Below are 23,427 nucleotides of genomic sequence, written 5' to 3' on the forward strand. Positions count from 1 at the left end.
AACTGAGCAACTGGTCATGCAGGGCCCTCTGTTCAGCCTGTGACGGACACTGGAACATGCTGAAATCAACTGCCATGAACCGATAGAAATCTGCACTTTACTGTGCCAATTGTACAGTAAACATGGTTGAACTACAAGCTTACTCATTACTGTCAACAGTTTTAGCATTACTTGTCAGATTTCACATAATATAATCACATTTCTGAAGTCTGCACAATGCATTTGTTTTATGTCTGCAGCCAATTATGACTGAGGAGGGCTGATCCACAATGTGCTGCTCTGACTGCTGAGTGTGCACTCAAACAGTCGAGGAACAACTATCCCTGATCTGATGCTGGGTTTCCATGGTGACACAGTAATCTGCCAGACAGTGATGTGTATGCCATTAATAAAATAGAATCAGTCTTATCAATGGGTGAGCATGTGGCTACTGTATCTATGTACAGTATGCGTGTGCGAGGAGAGAGAGAGAGAGAGGAACATGGGATGAGGCTTATGTTTGAGAGCAAGCTGTCACATAAATATCGACTGCTCCAGCGTACTCCACTACCTGAGCTAAAAGACGGGAGAACAGAAGGTCAATTAGATGGCAAGAAGCGACAGACGAGGGACTCACAGAATACACCGGAGCCTGTTTTGGAGTGTGAGAACGAGGCGACGATGATGAGCGTCTGTAAGCATCTCCCACCGCCTCTCTCATAGCCTCAGAACACCCCGTCCTTACCACCTCCTCTCTCACTTTTACCCTTCCTGTAACCATAGAGACCACTGTTGCCTGAAGAGAGGTTTTTCTCCCATACAGAAGTGGTGGTGTTAAATGAGGACGCTGGATCTTCGTGTGCACACAGCTCAATTTAAAGACACCAACCTGAACAATCTGTTTTTTTCAACTGGGGACATGTACTGTACCTTCGCACAATAAGAACAGGATGCAGATGACAAGTAAATGAGTACTAAGACACAATACACACTTGTTATAACAGGCTTCTTAGACAAGGAAGCTTTAATTTCAGTTTGACCATGAGCAGCGTTATGCATGGAGAATGTAGACTGCAGGCCAGTTTTGTTGGAGATGTTGCACAATGTATCTTGTATTGCTGTTCAGATCTTTTTGTCTCTCTCAATAGTTATTTACAGCTTGATTCATAAAGCAGTTACATGTCCCTCCACGTGACCTGTCCAGGGAGTACAGATCAGTCTTCCTGCTCTGAGGTATCCATGTACTACGTACAATATGGTCCCCGATCACGAAGTTGAGTTGTGAGGCCTTCACTTCCATTTATTGAACATAGTCTTGTCTCCTTTGTGCAGCCCAGCCTGGTAGCTCCCTCCTCCAGCAGCCCTTCAGACCCATTCCCGACCACTGACTAATAAAAAAGAAATGCTTTTGACATTAATAGTCAAAACATAACATAGGCAATAAGGCGAGGAGAAGTGCAGCACAAATATTATTAAAATGGCACAGAGCAACAGAAGTGGTGAACTGAGAAGGGGGATTGAGAGGTGAAAACTGGTGGATGTATAATACAGTGTGGAGGTCTGATAAATGTGAATTACAATCTGCCTTGGTCCTCAAATGACCAACATGTTTGTGTGTATAAGTCCAGTTATACAAGCGCCAAGGATGACATCCCTGGTCTCTTAGTAAAACCAATGACGTCTGTAATTTGTATTACATTGCACACACTACTTTATAAGGAAGCCAACTGGTGTGGGACATGGTAAGTGGTGCTTAGTTTATCTTCGAGTGCATGTACTTATTCAGGCTACAGTTTTTCTACCCAACAGAGACAGATGAAACAACCAGAGTTCATGGTCAAGAAGGGTTAAGGAGCTGAGCAAATGAAAATAATATCTCTTTGGCAGAAACAACAAAAGCACTTTTGGCTGTATATGAACATAATACTGGCAAATGTTCTGTTACTAAACATGATCACTTCATCCAGGCAGCTGCTGTATTCATCTGTATGTGTACAGCATCTAGGATTGCAATATTGTAGCTAGATGCTAGCAATGACAGCTGACTTCAGGGATACGTATAAGCCATTGAAACATGCCTTTTAGCCTTCCTGGTATGCCCCCACCCCCATTTTAAAAAGATACTTCTAAACTTATAGGCCTATTAGATCTGTACTTCAACTTCCTACAAATAGTCTGTGGACCCTTTAATTTTTTCATGTAAGATTTTACATGCAGGTGTGAAACTCACACCTAAAGCCCAGTGTTTTTGATTTTGGCATTTTGATTCATGAATTCTGCCTAAATAACTATGTGCAATTTCCTCCCAAACCTCGAATAGAACAGATGTGTTAAAAACAAACAGGCAAGTTATATAAAAAGCAACAAGGCATAAACATAAGAGAGAAAGCAAAGTGCAAGTAAAGATAAGAGGTTAGCACGTAACATTTGTCTCTGACTGGTTTTAGGACTCTTCATTGACCAGTCAAAAAGTATCTCTCAGAAATGCACAGCGAGCTCTGATGAACATTCAGCATCTGTCACTCAAAACCCTCTCTGATAAAACATGTAGCTCTTGTTGATATAACAGCAACAGCAATTCAGTGTCACTACTTAAAAACTTTGTGCTCCAGAAAGATTTTCTCTGTGCAGAACAGAGGTCAAATGTCACTGTATTTGCCACAGAAGACTAAGGTCCTCTCGGATCTCCAGCATGAATGTCTGGTTAAGTCATGGTTAACGGATAATGTGTAGGTATCTGAGGTCGGGGTATAGGAGGTTGGCCAACAGGGCCAGCAGTCGGGGTCCGTCTCTGAGACAGTGTCCTGGGTAGCGGATGAACTGGACAACTTTATTCACAGAGTCCTCTAACTCTGCGTACTGCTTATTGCCGAGCATGGCCTCCAACACCCCCATCGTCTGCATCCACAGAAAAGAAACACAAGTTATTTTTAGGAGATAATTGCAGACTAGAAAACGAAAACACTGTATTTGCAGTTTTGTTGCATACTTGCTGTGCTTTGGCAGAAAGTTGCAGGTCACTGGTGGGTTGGAGTCGAAGCTCGGTCTCTGATGCCACCTGGATTGACAGGAATGCTGCCAGACTGCGTACCACCACCCTGAACCTTGATGTAGACAGTAGACATGCATCAACAGGTGGTTTACCAACAATTATGAATTCATATTTTACTCTGTCATTTTTTGTTTGCATGTGAGCTTACCTATTAGAGACCGGAGACTTCTTCCCCAGGCCGATAGCTCCTAACAACCCAGAGTTCAGTCTTTCTTCTCCCAGCTGAAGCAGCCTGGTTTGCAACCTCAATAGACCCATAATGACTCCCGACACTTCAGTCTGGCCTGCCTGCGGCTTCAGCTGCTCCACTGACAGACTAAGTGCTTTGTGCCACCAAAGAAACAGCTTGGCTTCATCACCTGGGCCACTGGACACACAAAAGCACACATGCTAAATGGACTTTTAAAGCCATAACAAGCAACTGAATAAGAGAATAAAGGGGAGGGGGGGGTCAAACCTGGGAAAGACCTGGTTGGTCCATGTGTTAATTAGAGCCAGAGTCCTTCTCTCATTGGCTGCTGTGTATTCAGAGTTGAGGCGCTGCAGGATGAAGGCAAAGAGCGTCAGGAAGCTGCCCCCTGATTGGCTCTCAGAGAGGAAGTCATCCACCGTGAGCTCAGGCACCTGCAGCGACACCAAGACAGGACCCCAACCTACAGACTCCTCCTCAGCTGAAACAAAAAAACAAACAAAAAAAACATGTGAATCCCAGATATTACATTAAACTATATAAAAGGGAGAAATTTAAAGGACTAAACCAACTTTTTAGGAAAAAGATCAACTTAAGACTTGTATAAGGAATATTAGTAAGAAAAGTTTGTTGTATAGCACCTTTTACAGAGCCACAGAGCAAAACTCTGGACTAAAATGTCTATGTTATGTAAGTTTATGTACAGCATACTTAACATGTACAAGGGTGCATGTGCACAGGACAGAGATATCTACTAGAGGAGAATGCTTAAGCACGTTCCTCTTACAGGGAGCTGTAACCAGTACAGGCTTTCCCAAAAAAAGTAGTTGCAATGGTCAGTTAAATAAAACTGTTACTTTGGTTACCGTGGTTGAAGTACGCTGTAATGCATGCCTCCATGATCCGCGTCATGTGCCGTACTGATGCAAGACAGCGGGAGCAAGCCGTGAGAAGAGGCAGAATAGGAAAACCCCTCCCCTTCCTGTCCAGCCACGTTATGACATGAGCAGCAAGTGCCTCGCCCGTTGAGACTCCAACTCCATTCAGCAAAGCCAGAGCGTCGCTAAACAGACTGCAGAGCGCCATGTGCCTCTGCTCCAAACCCGTCTCTGTAGAGGGAAAAGGAGGAGGAAGTGATAAGATTAGGGTGATGAAAGAAGTTCTTACTGATGGTGGATGTTGTTGTTGAGGATGACGGTGAGGACGACTCGCCTGGTGGGTTGAATGTGACGATGCTCTCTAGAAGTGACTCCAGCTGAGCCTCCAGGCTGCTGAGGCTGATGCTGCCTCCTTGCTCCAGAGTCACCAAAGACTGCACACACCAGCACACATACGCTCCAGCCTTCAGCGTCTCCTCCTGACACATGGAAAGAAACACGGATTATAGCGTTTTGTGTGTGTGTGTGATGCTATACAGAAATAGATAGGCCTACATGAATACACTCACAATACAACCAATTTATTGGGTACACTAGTTCAACTGCTTGGAAACAGACATATCTAATCAGCTAATCCTGGAGCAACTCTATGCATTCAGTCATGTAGACGAGTTGAGACGATCTGCTGAAGGTTAAACCAAGCATCAGGATGGGAGAGAAGGGTGATTTAAGTGACGTGGCATGGATATTAATGCCTGATGGGTTGGTTTGAGTATTTCAGAAACTGCTGATCTATTTGGATTTTCACAGACAACCATCTCTAGGGTACAGAAGGGGAGATCTGCATCATGGATGTGCAGCTGACAAATCTGCAGTAACTGTGTGGTGCTATCATGTCAATATGGACCAAAATCTCAGAGGAAGGTTTCCAGAACCTTATTTTAAACCATAAGGGATTACGGCAATTCTGAAGGCAAAAAGGGGTCCAACCCAGTACTAACAACGCGTACCTATAAAAGTCACCGGTGACAGTATATTTATTACTTTGTCATTTAGAATATTTTGTACGCATCATAACAGATATTTAGAGTATGTGTCCCCAAATTAAGACTAAACTAAGGTCCCCTAAAACAGTTAAATGTCAAAGTACAATTTAGGAATTCATCTTAATTAAGATTTACACACTACATTATTTATTTATTTATTTGTTACTAGTTTACATGCAGTTTATCTTACCCCAAAACAAGATTTTTATTTTTAATGTTGGTGTGAATGTAACTAATTCCCACATATTTTCATGCATATTTTGGCTATAATCAGTAGGAGCTATGCTTGAATGAAAGATTATATAAATTGCTGGATCTTAGAGTGGTCCTGTATTTAGCCAAAATCCTACTTTGGAACATTATCATGTTGCTTCTGCTGCTCTACGTCAACAGTAACTGTAAGGTTTTAAGTGTTATATTTATGTAATTGGGCTGAGTGATACAGAGCTGGCAGAGAAAAATGAACTGTTTAAGTCTAAATTTAAAACGGATGTTCCAAGCCTCCCACTCCTACACAAGATGTGTATCTGCCTGGGGCAGAGTTGATGTAGGAGATGCATTCATTCTTATATTCTCAAACATTAGGGCTCCTCTGAGCTGTGCACCGACAGTCATGCTGTATCTAGTATCTTATTTTCTGTATATATCTTCAACCTATAAATTGACTCTCATTAAATTTCAGCTGTAAGTGTAAGTTTAATTCATTAATTTATGGTGCTATGAATAATTCTATAATAATTCATCAATTAACAAATTAATAAGAAACATACTACATGTATACTAAATCATCACTGAGGATGTTCTGTCATACATTTCTGGGCTTGAAAGCTTCCCTGGGCTGTTATAAATCAAACAGGTTTGTATTGTCTCACACAGTGTGGAACTTCATTAGAACGGGGGTGGAGCCCAGCAGCGCTGCGTAATGATTTCAGCAGCAGCTGAGGTGCAGAATCCGTACTGAGCAGCAAAGACGGAGGGTAGTGTGTGACGACATATCCCAGAATGCCCTGGTATGAGGACAGGTCCAGTTTGTGCCAGGGCAGAGAGGTGGATTGGACCAATAGACTGAGTAGAGGGGAATCCTGAAGGTTGAGGAGGAAATTGAATAAGAAGAAGGTACAAGAGGTCTGAACATGATGGGAAACCAAAATAGTCTGGACTTACCTGTTGACTAAGGATTTGTTCCTCCTTGGCCAGAAAAACTAGCATGTATAGTAGATAGACTAACATGGTGTGTGACTCCTTCTGAGTACCCGTCTCTGGTAGAGTTGGATATGTCGTAGAGTTGGGGGGCGTTTGTAAGTGGTCACTTAGGACGCTGACCCAGTTGACTTCACACAACACTTCTCCCAGAAAGAGGAAGCAGCTCTTGGGACTTCCTCTCTCCACCTGCAGGCAACAGAAAAAGAGAAAATGATCAACAATCCACTCACACAAATCACATAACTATAAACAAATAATATCTCTTGGTTATTAACTGACTGTACTCAGAATATTTATTAATTTTAACAGTTTGACAACTGTAAGATACATATTCATGGCTAAATAGATAATCCAGTTATCTTGAAATGTAATCAGAATATCCTAACTATAAATCCGTTGAAATGTATCTAATTTATTTTGGGAGACTGCTTTCATCTGTGCATATTCTATAGATCCATGTGGGGCTTGAGAGACAGGAGCTTGTTTCAAAGAACAAAGAAGCCAAGTTAATAATAGGAGCTATGGGTTCAAGGACCGAGGTCTCAATTTAACAAGCTCCACTGTGTCATGCATGTCTAGACCAGTGTGCAGTGTCGAGGATCAGGGGTTCAGAGTCGGAGGGTAGAGTGTCTCACTTTGAATAGCTGCTCCATTAGCTGAGTGTCGGGGTGCAGGTGTCTCCAGGGCAGGCTGCGGAGGTGTGTATGGTACATGTAGAGGAGGTACTCGGGCGTACGGGGAGCGGTGCAGCTCTCACAGTACTGCATCATACACAGCCACAGTGTACCTCTCTGGCCGGGGAGCAGACGATCTGCAACATACAAACAGACAAAAGGTAAAAAAAAAAGGTTTCACAGCACAGGCTACATAAAGAAGCAGTCATTAAATACTCCGGGTACCCACCTCTGAATTTGTGATGCAGTGTTTCAGTGAGTTGGGCATACAGGCTGACCAGGCATCCTGCCGCACTCGCGTCTGTCTCCAGCCAGGGGTAGCACTTGAGGTTACTAAGACAAAGAGACACTGATATTGACATCCTTTTTGTTTTTCATGTTCCTTACCCTTTCCTTAGTGGGAAACACTAAACTGCTCTCTCTATGTATTGACCGGGAGAATCACAGTACAAACCTTAGTGTGACATGGCTGATTTATAACTCCGAAGTAAACATCTATTGTAGTCTTTTTTTCTCTGGGCAGTGTTGTGTTTGTTGGTTATTGTGTAATGTTTAGTGTGCTTCAGAGATCTAAATTTCATTTCCCACTGTTGGTTTCTCACCCGGAAAAAAAAGAGGCAAAGATTCCATTTGAAACAATTTGAATATTTTTTATATGTTGCCCTCTCTGGATTCTGTTCTGTCTGTGTTTACATGAGTCACATCTGCCAACCGTCCCCCCCCCCCATATCTAAAACCAATGACTGCCTAAGAGCTGAGGGTGTGCTATGCTTACCCGCCATCCTCAGTGTCCAGAGGAAAGATCCAAGGCTTAAATAACTTCACAATCTTACTGTGTAGGTCCAGCAGAGCTGTGAGAGTGCAGGATACATTTTGAATTCATACTGACAGATAACAACAAAGCATATGCACAAATTAGCTGTATTGTTTTCCTGATCCCAAATATTACTGTCCTCAACACGTGCTGACATTAGGCAGTTACCTTTCTCTCTGGCACCGCTGCTGAGCTGTACATTGATTAGACAACCAATCAAATGGTCCCAGAAGGAAACAACCTCATTAATGTAAGGACGCCAGGCTGAGTACAGGCCAAAACTGCGGAGGTCTGGCTTACTGAGACGACTCCGCAGGAAGAAATCACTCAACCAATCAACTGTCTCATCCACCTTTTGGAAACAAATTAAATCATCAAACCAATTAAATCCCACAGTGTGGTTGGATAAATAATGAATGTTTCACACAGTTTAGTGAGACAGTTAGGATGATATTTTGCAAGAATCTGCATTAGTTACCTGCTGAGGGGAAAGGCTGATGGGAGATCTGTAGGGAGAAGCTGGGGGTCCGACAGCTCGGCCAGAGACGTCGGTGGTGCTGCGTGCTTGTTCAGCTTTGCTCTTGGTATTATGGGACGGAGGTATGCAGCCCAGCACTCGCAGAGTGACCTTCCAGCACTCCGGACTCAGTAACTGGTCTGAGGAGCCTGGTGAGGTTAAGCAATGCCTTTGTTTGTTGGACAAATTGTAAATCAAACACCTAAATCTAATATTCTTGGGAAAATACTATACTAAATACTTATAAATACTATAATTTGTACCTTCATTTGGAATCATTTCATGTCATGGTAACAACAATTAAACTAAATTTTGTCAAGATAAAACACACAAATAAACACTTGTGTACATAATTTGTCAACTCATATCTGATTCAGTAGCTTGATGGAATGATTAGTAAAGTTAGTTTTGTTAATCAATTAATTCTATTTCTTGTTTTGATGGATCATTTGACTGAGCAACAAGAGGATTAAAACATCAGTTGTTCCTAGTTGCATTACCATGTGCCAGTAATTACTTTAATTATCAAATTCAATTAGGCAGCACACACACACACACACACACACACACACACACACACACACACACACACACACACACACACACACACACACACACACACACACACACACACACACACACACACACACACACACACACACACACACACACACACACACACACACACACACACACACACACACACACACACACACACACACACACACACACACACTCTCTTACTTACTGGTCATAAGCAGACGCAGGCAGTCACTGTAGTGATCAGGGAAATGGTGGCGTAAAATCCAAGTCCAGTGTTTGGTGAAAAGGTGAAAAGGTGTGAGAAATTCAGGCTCAGGGTCTCGACCGCAGATGCAGAGAGCTCCGTGGACCAACTCCAGCAGACGGGTTCTCTCCGAAAACACTGGGTGGGCCTCATTCAGCCACTGGGATAAATCAAACTAGACAGGGAGAACAGGGGTGGTTCATGTAACTGGACTGCTTTAAGTGTATGTCATATTTCTCCACTGTGTGTAAACTGACCTTTGTAAGCAGCATGAAAATGACATCAGCACTGTCAAGTTGTAAAGATGTCACCACGTCTTGGTAGAGAAAGACAAGCTGATTGGGTGCTGAATTGGGAGTGAAGAAGGGCGAAATGAGCGGGCAAAGACGCCTCTGCTCCAGAATTGTTTTCAGCACACGACCACATTCCTCTGCATTTCCCTGGATAAACACCTGGAGACAAAACAAGGGTACAAAACAAGCCAATTCAAGTATGTTTTATTCCTTTAAGGAGTATAACAAGAAAGTGAACCTGCCCCTTTCAGCAATCAATCGGGTCAATCACAATCAATCCCAGCTGTGAGCAGCTGTGTTTCTGATTCAAGTAGGGTTGACAATTTTAGATATTTATTCTTTTAACTTTATTTGGGCATTCCAAATAAAGCTAAACAATACTGCTACATGCGTGTATGTGTATGTATGCGCACCTGTCCCAGTATCTCCACACACGAGGAAAAATACTGGTGTGTGGGGGGATGTCGCAGTGTGTCTTCACACACAAAGGAGACCACCTGGTAGAAGGCAGACACGCCAACGTGCTGCACGGCTGGAGATTTCTGTGCTTTATACATGTTCACGAGAGCCCTGAAAATATAAAAAAATGCATTAGTCAAAACAGGCCTATGTTTTTTTTTAATTGTGATGTTGTTCATATTTTATTTTCGGTAGCACCATCTGTTTATACTCACGTGATAAAGTTCTCAGTGTGGACAGCAGCCTGGGCCAGGCTTTCAGGTGGAGGAGCCATGGCGTCAGCTTGAAGCTTCTTGATGTCCCTGCGTATTGATGTTATCTGAGTCTGCACTGCATCCTGTCTCTGGACCCCCTCACACTACATGGTTACAGAGACAACACAAACACATTAATATACTGTATATCACTGTAAAGAAATTATATAAAATGTAAAAAAAATATGACTGGTATGTGGTATGCAGTTTCAGTGATCGTACTGTGACAGTGATGTTTGCGGGTCCCTGGCACGGCTGCCCACCCTTCCCTTTACACTCCAGGGCCATGGTGACTTGCTCTGGTTGGTTCTTATACAGCAGAGGAAGACTCTCCAGCAGCTCTTGCTCCATCGCCACTTGCTGGGCTTCGCGTGCCACTGCAAGCCTGACACCGAGATAAACAACTTTTTTGTAATTAGTCCGTAGCTTTGAGTATGTTTTGATGCGTGGCGTTTGTATGAGTACAAACCCGAGTGAGCATTTTTCTGTGTATGCATGTGTGCCACTGATGATGTGGAAATGTTATAATGTATGTATGACCTCCATGTACCTGGCCTGGTCCTGCAGGATGCGGAGGTCCCACTGCAGCAGTCCAGTAGCAGCTTTAGAGTCAGTGAGGCAGGTGGTGGGGATTTCAGCTACTGGAGCCTTCTGCTGCTGCAGCTTTGGAGCTGGACGGGGAACTGGATGCTTCTGCAGGTTGGACAGGATACGCTCCCTTGCTGCACACAGTAAGACACAAAGACCAATATTAAAACTAGTAGCTATGAATACAAATTCATTATCAGAATATTCCACTGCATGTCCACAGTATCAATTTTGTCTCTGTACCATTGTTGAGGCTGGTGTAGTCAGTGAAGCCGGGATTTTGGGCTTGCAAAAAGATTGGCTCACTCTGCACCTTTTCCCACAGAGACAGAACCTCTCTCTCATCATACTGCAGACGCTCCTGGTCCACATACTCGAGCCACAGTTCCTACAACAAAACATGGCAACACAATTTCAAACTTAGAAGCTACATGAACATGATCTGAATGACATTTCCCTAACCTGTTACAACCACTGTACCACATGTTTTTCATTTATAAATGTAATTACACATAAAGACAAACCCACCTGCTGCCGCTGCATGACCTGTGCCAGTCTGTGTGGTTCATAGTCCGGAGGAAGAGAGGGCAGGTATACTTCCTGCTTTTGCAGAGTCTCATCATCCAACCACACGGCAAATACACCAAACAACCTGTAGGGAACCAACCAGTGGAGATTGGAGAGCATGTTATAACACAGTAACGGCTGCTACTACCTGCCAAACAACAGGAAGGAATGTATTTGAGAGACCGACCTGACCAGCTCTGTGTGTAGCTGAGGAGAAGTGAGGTAAGGGGGACGGGGACTGTCGGGGCTTTCGTCGCCCTGGCTGTCTGATGAAGGTGTGCGTGCTGGGGGCACCCTGAGGGCCTGGCTGGCGGCATGGTGGAAGTCCGACACCTCCTGTATTCTCTGTCTCAAGTCTCTGAGTAAAGCGGCCTGAGAAGAGCCCTGGAAGAATCTTCGGCCGATGCATCCACCTGCAACCAGCCTGGTGGAGGACACATACAGAAAGAGACATTTGTTCTTCACATAGATTCTTCTTATTCCTGGTTTCTCTGCCTAGGGATAGAACTGTGTGTGTGTCGTACCCATACTCAGGTCCTGGTTGTCTAAGGTAGAGCTGTAGGAACTTCTGCCAGACCAGGGGAAGGATGGGGTGGTCAGGAGGCGTGGCTAAGGCCTGACACGCCCAGCGGTACACCTGCAGCCGCTGCAGAGATGGTGCTACTGGCAACTTCAGCTTCTGCTGCGCCTTCTGGCTCAGACACAGACATGCGGTTAACACCATCTACATATAGCCTGTAGGATTATGAACCAACAGTAGACCAGACTGCTAAACACCATGTTACTGCCCTTGGACTTTTCAAGGACTCTTAATGTTTATTCAAATGCACTAGAGTGCAAATTGGGGTATTTTGTCCTCCACTTACTGTGTCCTGTATTGTGAAATGTCTTGTAAATTGTCAATGCCAAGTGATACTGAACGCTTGCTGAAGCAATCCCAATATTTCCACCTCAACCAATGTATAACTTATTGATTGTATACCTTTAAGGCTTGTTCTGGGGAAATGTTGGGCTCTGACAGGAGCTCATTCTCAACACAGCGTCTCAGCTGAGAATCCTCCTCAAACACGCTCTCCATATTTAGCACCAGCCAGGCAAACCAAACCTACAAACAAACGGACACACAACACATGTCAGGACTGAGAACTTTACTTATATGATCAAGAGTACCTGCATGTACTACTGGTGCTTTGGAGACCCTTACCTCCGCGCTCAGGGATTGGCCCTCTATGAAAGAGGGTGTGGCATTTCCAGCAATCCAGCCAACCAGAGAGGAGAGCAGACCCCGATCTCCATGGTAACCCAAGGCATTCTGCATGAGGTATGAAAATGGAAAACTTTACAGCTATTGCTGGTGTCACTGTGCTTGTTCAGCCTTATTCAGTGGACCTAGCTCCCTAAATCCTTCCTGAAAAAATTTGCAGCTGGCATGCTTATTTAAACTTTCACAATATACTCACTAATGATACCAGATTTACAATCATAGCTTAAAAGGAGAATTCCGGCCAATTTTTATGTAAATCATGATAGCTATGAATATGCGAATACTTTCGATTGAAAGAAAAACTGACCTGAATCGGTGCAGGCAACACTGAGTAGTTCAATCTTCCACTGAGCTAAAAAGGCAGTTGACGGGGCAAGTTTTAGAGTGCCTTTGTGTCTCTTAACAGACACACAATGCAATTAATATGTCTGTACAACATGAACAGGGCGTCTACATGACAACAAGATGCGTTATCAACTCAGACATTGTTTTAATTCAACTACCCTGTCTTGATCTTGCTGGTCGGTAGCTTGTTTACCTGGTTAGCTGCTAGAGCTAGCTGTTAGCTACTAGCTGTTATCTGCTATTGATAAGTGTGTTCAGCCAGGCTTTTGTGTAAATAATAAAGCAGCAGTTCCGTGTGTATTTGTAGCTGTGGGAGCCTTCCTCGCCTCCCACAGCTGACAACAATCCCGAGTGCCAGGTGGTGTAGTGGGTGTCCTCCATTACATAGGTAATTGAGCACTGTAATGGTTATGACCATATCAGTAACTATGTAACTACATGTACTGAGTCAATACCTTATGCTGTTGGTACAGAAGTTTCTGCACACAGTCCTCCTGATGGCGTGTGAATGCTGCACAGCAGATCTGATCCATAAGGAACAGGACAGTTTTGTCCCGGTACCACAGGTTCTGCTGAGTCAAAATCCCCACCCAAAACTCCAGCACCGCAGCAGCACCGACACGACCGGGTTGTGAGCTCTCCACCACATGACTCTGGAAGATAAAACACACACATGGTAATTTGCTAACCTTTTTCAAACCCTTATAAGAATCTTGGATGTTAACAATTTTCTGTGATGTCCAAAGAACCAAAAAATTCTATAATCTTTATGATAAAAGCTGGCTGAGACAAACCTGAATGACACTGTTTAGCAGTCGGACATTGTCTCCATAGATGGTTCCTGTGAGGAGTGGTGCTACCCGGTGAGTGACTTGCTGTGTCACACCTTGAGGACACACGCTGTCGTACTGCAAGAACAACTGGATACAACTTACAAACCTGGCATAAACAGAGGGACCACAGCAGAAGAAAAAATAAGCACTGGAGATACAGAAGCTGCTACAATGCATATGTTTTATGTGCTGTATGTACGTAAGGATGCATCTTTCTTACTGAGGGTTGTTGAGCAGGTAGAAGCTGAGAGAGTAGGTTGGGGGTAGGATGTTGTCCAGAAGATGCACAGCAGCTCTCAGGTGGCGAGACTGAATCAGACTCTTCAACAACCCAACTCCATCAGTACAAAAGTGTTCAAGACTAGAACAAAACACAGAAAGGAGAACACAGGAGATTAGAGGTTAATTTCATTCAAATGCTACATATCAGGCTTTGGGTAAGTGAGTACAAACCTATGCCCCACTGTTGTCATGGCAATGGACAAGTAGCATCCAATAGGAATGCCTGCTTTTACAGCCCTGATAACAGAGTGCATGCTGGGAGTGTGTGTAAGCTCTGGAGGTGGGTTGGACGACAAAGCAGGGACCGACCAGGCTCCTTTTGGGTTCTGGGAATTGCCATGGAGCTTCAGCCTTAGCAACAGTTGCCAAGCCCATTGACTAAAGGATGCTTCAGGAGACACACCCAAACGAAGGACACTGGCAAGGTAAGACACCTGAAGGGAAGAGGTAAGAGAGAAAAAGATGGACAAATTGGCCATGGTGGTTCACACTAAATGTCTGTGAGCAAAGAGTGGATGTGTCACCTGTTTGATTCCCTCTGATATGAGGCCACTGTACGGTTTGTCAGTTAGGTACTTTTGATAGGCTTCAGCCACCAGCAGAGCCACTTCAGCGTGGAGCGATGACAACAAGGCCAAGGAGCCATCCTGCAAGAGGAAACAGGTGGAACTACAAACCTACAACCATACTCAAGACATCTGGACACATCATCTTTAATAAATCAGTGACTACCTGTGTGTAACCCCAGTTAAGACCCTCCAGTATAACGCAAGCCAGCCGGTTCTCAACAGCAGACAGAGGATGCTGGAGCAGCCAGGCTCCAATCACGCATATTTCCTCTGGCTGTGGCCGCCACAGATTCAGAGGCAGCTCTTTGCACAAGTACAAAGCCACCTAACACACACATTCATACAAATTGTTATATAGACAAAACAAAAAGGCAAGAGTTTGAGCTGAATGCCAAATAAGACATTTTCCTCTCAATGTAGTCAATTACATGCATTTAAGTCTTAATAGAATAGCAATACCAATACCAACCATTCCCACACTTTGTATGGTCTCTCTCAGTCTCTCCAAGAGCACAGAGATAACATGGGGATGGGCTGTTGCTATGGTAGCCAGCAACTCCCTCCCCACTTTAGAGTAAGTTTCTCTGGTAGACACACTCACATAAGACACCTGAAGCAAAAATAAGAAAAGACATGTCAAAGAACAAGATACAAACTGTATATTTTCTAACCAAGGGGACCAGGATGATGAATCTTTTACCAGTGTTATGCATTCTTGTTTTCTCAATGCCACCCTCCTATTTTTATATTGGTTATTTTTGGCACACTATATGAAAACACAGTGTTTTATTTCATGTGGTCTACAGTACATATTGTATCTAAGCAATGCATTAGCTTTGTAGGACATCTAAATTACTATACATCTTCATTTTGTACATGCATCCTCTGGTATTTTACCTCTGCATCTCCTTTTCATACCTGGTACATCAGCAGAGTTATGGTTGTGATGAATGCGGGGTCAGAGTGCTGAGTTGGTGTGGCCATGTGTGCCAGTGCGGTGAGGAGGGAGATGCCATCAGAGCTGTTCACTTCACACAGCCAGTGCTCAAACCTGTCCTGGTGCTCTGTGTCTGACACATACAATTAAATATGACGGTGGCAACTGTCAACATCACATTGGGAATAATAATAGAACACACATTTTGAAGCTGGTTTTAAAATCCTGACGCAATAGATGTGCTAAGTGTATTAGAAATTGAGGTTAAATAGTTGGAAAAAAGTTACATTCAAACGTTTTTAACTTAACTTGTGAAATACAAAAATTGTGTTTAAGATAGATGATGCTGACAGGCCACATATAAACATACAGTAACTACAATGCCCATGCTAGTTCCATTTTTAGGATTTGAAAGATAATGTTGGTGCAGGTTAGGAGCGTATAATGGTACCTCTAAGAGCCTGAATGCAGGAGCGTGTGTCACTAGCAGAGCCCAGTGTTTCCAGTCCTGCTGTCTCTGCACACTGCATAACATAAAGGACCCTCCACAACATAGAGCTGGACAGAGTCCCATATGGCATCTCGGACATAAACAACCAAATGCCCAACCTATATCAGACGATCACAGAAAATAAAAGTGAAGCTCATAAAATAAATAATTTCCAGTTAAAATAGATACTTGAGGCCAATTCCTCACCTTTTGTTTCTGAGTACATGTAAAACAGCTCTGAGGAAGAGATTGTCATATTCCAACTGCAGTTTGTCCAAAGACAGAGAGTGTCCATGAGAGCTGGATCCACAAGCCCCATTTACACTCACGTATTGGGCCCAGTGATCACTGACATAACACACTGTCATTCTGAGGAGAAAGAGAAAAGACCACATTATGAATAAATGTTATATACTGTATATATGTATAGTTTTACTCTATATTATTGGTGCACTGACCGTATGATGTGTCCTATACGTTTAACGAGCTGTCTGTATCGTGCCCTGTTGTAGGTTTGCAGTCCAAGAGTGAGAATTTCGATGAGCGAAGAGGCAAAAGCAAAAACACGCATCATCTTCTGACTGGAACTGACCTGGGGTTCATACACACCTGGAAGGAAATGGTTTGTCAGTTCATAAAGTGAGAGATACAAACGGGGGGGGGGGGGGGGGGGGGGGAGCACAGAATTTCTGGACCCTGTACATAGGCATTCTCTATGTGCCCCTCTCATCCACGGCTATTTATTTCAGTATCTTTGTGGGGCCTCCTCACATGAGAGATGACACACATAACAGACAGACAGACAGACAGACAGACAGACAGACTTACCCTGCTGGCTCATCCCCAGCATGTGTGAATAGAGCTGCTGGAACGGGAACTGGGTCAGCAGGGAGATCAGATCCTCCTCACAGAGCAGCAACCAGCTGCTCTCTGGCTCCTCATCCTAAACACAGAGAAGAACAATGCAGTTAGAGGCTAAATGATCCCATACTGGACTCTTTAAGACAACAAGTCATGCCAGTCTCTATTTGACACTTATTGAAGCTGCTAATAGGCAGGATGCAAAGTGGAGGCTGCTATATTTTTTTCTATACATAAAATGGTAACAACAGTTTGTTATATAAAAAAGGTTTACGTTTTAAAACTACAAACATAACACAAATACAAACAATATACATACTAATTAAATTACAGTATTTTATGTGTTATGTTACTGTTTTGAAAATAAAAAAGTTTCTTAAAGGTTCCAAAAACACAGTGGTACCTCTGCAACATAGTATATTAATTTAGCCTAATCTTTTAGATAATTATTTCTTTTCAAACAGTGATGTAGGAGTTTTATTTATTTTCTCAACATGCGGTTATTGCCTGTCGAAACATACCTCCTCTCCCCCTTCATCCACTAATGTCCAGTTGCCAGACTCAGGTCCAGAAGCACCAGAGCTCTGGCTCTCACATGGCTTCAGATGTCCCAGGAACTCTGACCGGTGCCTGGGTCAAAACACAGAAGCCACTGGTTAGAGATGTGAGGTTTTTTTTTTTTACCCTGAAACAATGACCTGGACTCTCAAAGAAAAACCAAAGATATAAAGCTAGAGTGTACAGTTCACACTTAGTGGGCAAGAAAGAGGTATTGCACAAACTTGAGAAATGTTTCAACAGGCGGTTAGACTCAGAGAAGCGGATATCCTTCCTTTCCAAAAAACACCCCTTCATCTGAGGTTTACAGGCGTGACTGGGAACACATTTCCAATGACATATGGGTAAAAAGTTTACAATATATTCACACGCCAAGATGTGCTTGGGTGAGAATGTGCTGGTGTGTGTGTGTGTGTGTGTGTATATATATATATATATATATATATTACTCTAGGCTGCTATTTGGAGAGGATGTCTCCAACAGAATTTCATTGTACCGCATACAATGACAATAAAGATCTATCTATCTAACAACACTATCTCTTATGACTAACAGTGGCAAAAAACTCATACTTAAATTGTGCAAGCTGAGGTTCCTCCAGTAACACTATGGATTTCAGAATTAACACATTGCACCTCGAAAGTTAGGTTTCTCTTAAACGGGAAAAGTTTTCAAACATATGGTCATCTTTTATTTTGTACATTGATCAACATACATAACCTTCTTTTCCCATTCTTCTTTAATCTGTACTTAGCTTGTAAAATATTTGTAAACGTTTAAGCAGTTCCATATTGCATATAAATGTCAAGACTTATGCACAAAATGCTTTTAATAAAAAAATATTTGAAACAAGAAAGTAAGAAATTGCTAAAGGGGCTCCAGTATTTACCTTGCAGGCGACATTAGGATGGCCAGAGCTTGCATAAAGTGCTGTACTCCACAGGTGTTCCTCAAAACTTGGATCTGAAGCAGAAATTGGCAACTCTAGTCAGTATGTACAAGCATTGACATGTCAACAATAAATTAAAAAACAGCAGTGTCTCTAATTAACCTGAAGAAATGGTGCAGCCCACTTGCCCACCCCGGCAGGACAGCACAGAAGATGGCACAGTAGGTACAGGTGCTCTCCTGAACCTCCAACATGCAGCAGGACTGCCACCTGGAGAGTGGACCAGAACCATGTAAGAAAACAACAAAAAACCTTAACCTATGGAACTTGGGAGTAAGAAAAGTGGTACAGTGTTTGTGTTTGTGTGTGTAGGTGTGTGTTTGTATGTGTGTGTGTACCAATCTCTCCAGCCAGTGATGGATATCTGTCTGGAACTGTGTGTCATCCAGGACTCTACGTGTGAAGCTAAACAGGACACTGACGGCCTCTTTCAAGGGTTGGAGAGAACAAGGCTGTGTTCTGCTGCCAGAATAATCTGGAATAATCAAAAACAAACACAAAGCTGATTTAGTTTATGTACTTAACATTAGTATTATGCATGAGAGACAGGTTTTTAACAGGCCTGTTATGGACACTTCAAGGCAAGTAGAATTTATAAGTCTCTAACCTTTGAGTAGATGATACAAGTATGATTCCACCTGGAGGCGTGACAGCAGAGCAGTGTACGCATGTAGCGTCACCTTCTGATGGAGCAGCTCACTGCGAGCTTCAAACATTCTCCTGAGCTCAGCCAGCACACTCTGACTGAACTCTGCCTGCTGGAAGCGATGGTACCCACACACCTTAGATTGATCTGCACATACACCCTGTCAAGAATAAATTGAAAATTGAGTTTCCTTACAGCAGAAGATTTTAGGTAATAGTTTTCTCGCCACACTTTCTTTCTGCTTTTTGTTTTAACCACCACACCTGAAGTGTAAGCTGTTCATCTTTGAAGCTCCAGAGACGATTCTGTGTGCTCTTGCAGTCAGAGGACTGTGTATGTAACTGTGTGTGAGACTGGGTCAGCTGTCTACGACAGCGCCAGTAGTTCTGCAGCAGTTCGGTCAGTTCATGGTTCTCCTGCCGGGCTAGAGCGCAGAACTGGGCTGCACACACTTCAACACCCTCTAACCAAGCTTGCAAACCTCCGCCAGGCTCCCACACACTCAGCTGCTCCTGTGAGAACGGCTGCAGAAAAAAAAACAAAAAAACATAAGGTGCGAAAGATGATCTCTTATGTCAATGCATGTGTATATGTAAGGATACAAGGATTTTAGTCGAATAATATCTATGTTATTGTCAGGGACAAAATCAAAAATCACATTATATTGACCAAATAACTTAATGTTTTTATATATAATCACTTATAATGTGGATACCATGACCAAACAGGTAGCGGCAATTACTGTTCACTCAGCTAGAACAGTCTGATAAGTTGCAATTTAAAAGCAAGGAACATGAATTCCCCTGATATCATCACAATACAATAACCATACAACAGTTAGCTATTTTCATGTTAATAAATTGTTTGGATTTCAGTTGAATAGATTGAAATGTCTGCAGAAATGGTGAATTCATGTGCAATTGTAAAATGAAAAATGACTTTATGACAAGTTAGCTTATGAATATTATTTTGCCACCACCAATACATTCCCAATCTTTTAGGAACACAGAGTCAAATTATAATGCATTCACTTTTACTTGTTGTTGTATTGTTTTGTTTCAGGGGAAAGACATTGACAACCTTTCAATACTGAGTTATTCAACAACACATAATTCAAATACCCATTGAGATTACCTGAATTTCTGGAGCTGTCTTGGGTAATTCTGGGTAGAGTGTGCTCTTAGAAAGTTCAGCTACAGACTCCACAGGCTGCAAACTCGGAGGGGAAGTGTCTTGCTCAGGAAGTGCCAACACTGCAGGTCCTTTTTGCCTACTTTTCATAGCTTCCTCACAGAGCTGCATCACGAGGCCCTCCTCCAGTGTTGGAAGAGAGGGGTACAGTGCAGGGGCACTCGGGGCTTTTGGGATCTGAAATTGAGTTGAAACACAAGGTGGATTCCACAACTGTGTGTCTTTTCCCAACTCAGGGGTCTGTGCTTCACCTTTAAGTTCAGACCCCTGAGCTGCTTCTTCTTCATCCTCCTCTTCTTCCACTTTTGTCTCTGTCAGATGCACTGTAGCCTGTGATGCCAGAGATGACTGTAAAGTCTTATCTAACACTGATGTTGGTAAAGTATGTGATGAGGAGGTCTGCTGTTTCTCAGAGGGCAGATCTGATAGCTGTGGTGTGGTCTCAGGGGGTTGGACAGGGTCCTGCTGCTCCTCCACTGGCACCTCATAGGGCAGACTGAGGGGGATGTCAGTGAAGCCGGAGATGGAGGCCTCATCACAGACAGCTGCTGGAGCTGACGCTCTTTTGTCTTCCCCTGCCTGCTTCTGCTTCCTGACCAGCTAAAAAAAACAAAACAATCTGAGATTAAAAAATTTTTTTCCTTGGTTATCAACTCAGTCTATGCAGTAGTTTTCAGTGCAAACATTATGACAAATGTGGAATATGGCGGAAAAAAAAGATGTCTCAGCACAGGGTCCCAGCGTTTAACTCTGTCTTTTAAATCAAGCTTTTTTGTTTTTGTTTTGGATCCTGGGTCTTAATGTGAAGTTTTCCAGTTTGCTTCAAATACATAAAAGTGTGTTGGACTGGATACTAGAATTGTGAGAAGAAGTATGTAATTGTCTTGCTCTGTGAAGGACTGGAGATACCTGTCCTGCCCCAAAAGAAGAAGAATGACAGACAGTAAAAGACTTGGTTAATCACCTGAGATGTTCCGCTGGCTTTTGACTTGGTCTTCTTTGGTCTTACAGCCTCCATATTTAACAACTCAGATCACACTGACAAACAGCTGACTGACATGTGGAAACGATGCTGATCAAACGACAAGAAACACTCCTCATACATAAACCGCATCCACACAAACAGCAACCATTAGCTGCAATAGCAAGCGAGGTCTATCCTGTGATAAGCAGCCAGTGGCTGGCTGTGCTGTCAAGATAAACACTTGTCACGGGTTGTAAACAAAACACTCCTGAATGGTCCGTTGAGAAAAGTCGCTGGTGGAGGATAGCAAGGCAAACACTAGTATGTCTCTTAGCGTATGCATACTATCCAGGTTATATACTTTTGGAAAACTAAATCAGTCCCTGCTGATTAAACTAACGTGCACGTTAACGTTACAACTGAAGACGCTTTCCCAAAGCTAAGCTAAGCTAGCTACAGCTTAAAGCGTAGCTAGCTGTGAGCTCGTTACGCCGTCTTTCTCCTTAGTTATTTATTCACCAACGGCTACACGTTTCCCGTATTGTTGTTCACATTATCTAAGGATTTCCACTCGTCGAGTGACATGAGGCCGTAGCCCCTTATGATGGTCAGCTGTCATTTGTTTTGTTTGTTCAGGAACTCCGCAATCACAATCTTTGATTACGTCACTACTCCACCTCTCTACGGAAAGTCAGAGAGCCCAAACTGAAGATTACGTACACATACCAAAAGTCACATCAGCAATATTCTGTTTTCGTAGCAGAGGAATTTCACTCATGAACTGATGAATGTAATATGATTGATGAATTCGTGCTCATTCAGAAAACCTGATATGTGTCTTTTGCAAGAGAAACTTGAAAACAGGTTGTGCTCCCCCCCCCACACACACACACAAGCAGTGGGGGAATGTAACTAAGGAACTAACTAACTACTCAAGTTCTATACTTAAGTAGTTTTTTGAGGTACTTCTACTTTACCATTTTATGGTACTTAATATTTCCACTACACAATATGTATATGGAAGTTTTTCCTCGCCACTGTCGCACTGTTGCTTGCTCTGGAGGAGACTACTAGAACTGTTGGGTCCTTGTAAATTCTGGAGTGTGGTCTATCTGTAAAGTGTCTTGAGATAACTCTTGTTATGAATTGATACTATAAATAAAATTGAATTGAATTGAATTATATACTATATGTTATATTGAATATATGTAACAAACTTTGTACTCCACTGTATTCTTTTATTCTAGTTGCTTAGCAGATTTTAATTATTAATACAAAGTAAATCAACAATAGGTTTATTATTTATTATTAGAGGTTAACCTACCAGGAAGTACATAAAGTAGTCACAAATAGCTCCACTTTTACCAGCTTCCAACATTAAAGAGATGTACACATTGAAGCACCAATAATTATAATTAACAATATAATACATATAATTCTGAAATTGGTCAATCAGCATGATAACTTTTTCGTTTGGTAGTTTAAGTATATTTTGAGACTATGATTTATGTACACACACACAACACAACACACACACACACCCACCACACCACACACACACACACACACCACACACACACACACACACCCAACAAACACACACACACCACAACCACACCCCACACACACAACACACACACACACACACAACACCACACACACACAACACAACACACACACACACACACAGAAAGAAACAGTTTTCCCAGTTCAGAGTTGGTTAATATGACTGCACATGACAAGTCATGAGTCACAGAAAACATTTATTTACAAGTGAATATTATAATGATTTTTTTTTTTAACAAACAAAAACATTTCCCTTTAAAATACATTCACACCCACCAACCAACCAAACCAAAGATAATCAAAAACTATAAGCCTGTAAGCATTTTATCATGATCATAATTATAGCTGCAGTTGACGAGACCATCCTTTATCTCATGATACTACAAACCACATTGTATTGTATATCCAGCTGGTCTCTGACATCATCAAATGAATGTGTATCACAATCATGAAAGACTCTCCAACAGCATGCAGCCAATACGTCATCCAACCTGTCAAACAGTCAGTCAGTCAGCATGCGAAGCGCCCTGGCAAGTAATTTCCATTTAGGCAAATGACAAGCCAGATGGCATGCTAGACAGAGACGGAGAAAGGAAGAGTGACGATTGAAAAAGTACTGAGTTGCTGGCAGATGAAGCAGTTCATAGGCTAAATACATCATTTTAAAACT

The 23,427-nt window shown here is 42.7% G+C and overlaps 1 protein-coding gene across 1 annotated transcript; it reads right to left on the minus strand.

Annotated features, from left to right (window-relative positions):
- Window positions 1-966: 966 nt before the first annotated feature.
- Window positions 967-21,857, minus strand: epg5 (ectopic P-granules autophagy protein 5 homolog (C. elegans)). Its single transcript, XM_032515663.1, has 45 exons — window positions 21,192-21,857; window positions 20,171-20,827; window positions 19,300-19,560; window positions 18,998-19,196; window positions 18,729-18,865; window positions 18,493-18,600; window positions 18,331-18,404; window positions 17,404-17,512; window positions 16,850-16,964; window positions 16,480-16,630; window positions 16,229-16,390; window positions 15,983-16,140; window positions 15,513-15,664; window positions 15,064-15,204; window positions 14,758-14,919; window positions 14,550-14,672; window positions 14,197-14,459; window positions 13,964-14,104; window positions 13,705-13,849; window positions 13,366-13,563; window positions 12,506-12,613; window positions 12,284-12,406; window positions 11,826-11,992; window positions 11,489-11,725; window positions 11,263-11,386; window positions 10,978-11,122; window positions 10,697-10,868; window positions 10,369-10,531; window positions 10,108-10,250; window positions 9,847-10,003; window positions 9,398-9,592; window positions 9,102-9,315; window positions 8,315-8,502; window positions 8,005-8,188; window positions 7,798-7,873; window positions 7,252-7,355; window positions 6,984-7,159; window positions 6,310-6,534; window positions 6,018-6,227; window positions 4,434-4,578; window positions 4,088-4,330; window positions 3,489-3,702; window positions 3,180-3,398; window positions 2,969-3,083; window positions 967-2,877 (listed from the first exon to the last, which is right to left on the minus strand). Exons 1-45 carry the CDS (start codon window positions 21,243-21,245, stop codon window positions 2,695-2,697), a joined length of 7,740 nt encoding a protein of 2,579 aa, XP_032371554.1. The 5' UTR covers window positions 21,246-21,857; the 3' UTR covers window positions 967-2,694.
- Window positions 21,858-23,427: the final 1,570 nt, after the last annotated feature.

The sequence above is a fragment of the Etheostoma spectabile genome, chromosome 5 (genome assembly GCF_008692095.1).
Source record: "Etheostoma spectabile isolate EspeVRDwgs_2016 chromosome 5, UIUC_Espe_1.0, whole genome shotgun sequence".
Classification (NCBI taxonomy): Eukaryota; Metazoa; Chordata; class Actinopteri; order Perciformes; family Percidae; genus Etheostoma; species Etheostoma spectabile.

What these genes read in the sequence shown, in the direction of transcription:
- epg5 (XM_032515663.1), bottom strand. Translation starts at nt 21,245, where the DNA reads ATGGAGGCTGTAAGACCAAAGAAGACCAAGTCAAAAGCCAGCGGAACA. An exon ending in ATGAACAGCTTACACTTCAG is followed by an intron (nt 19,197 to 19,299) that starts GTGTGGTGGTTA and finishes TATTCTTGACAG; the next exon opens with GGTGTATGTGCAGATCAATC. An exon ending in TTTTCATGCTGCTTACAAAG is followed by an intron (nt 9,316 to 9,397) that starts GTCAGTTTACAC and finishes CTCCCTGTCTAG; the next exon opens with TTTGATTTATCCCAGTGGCT.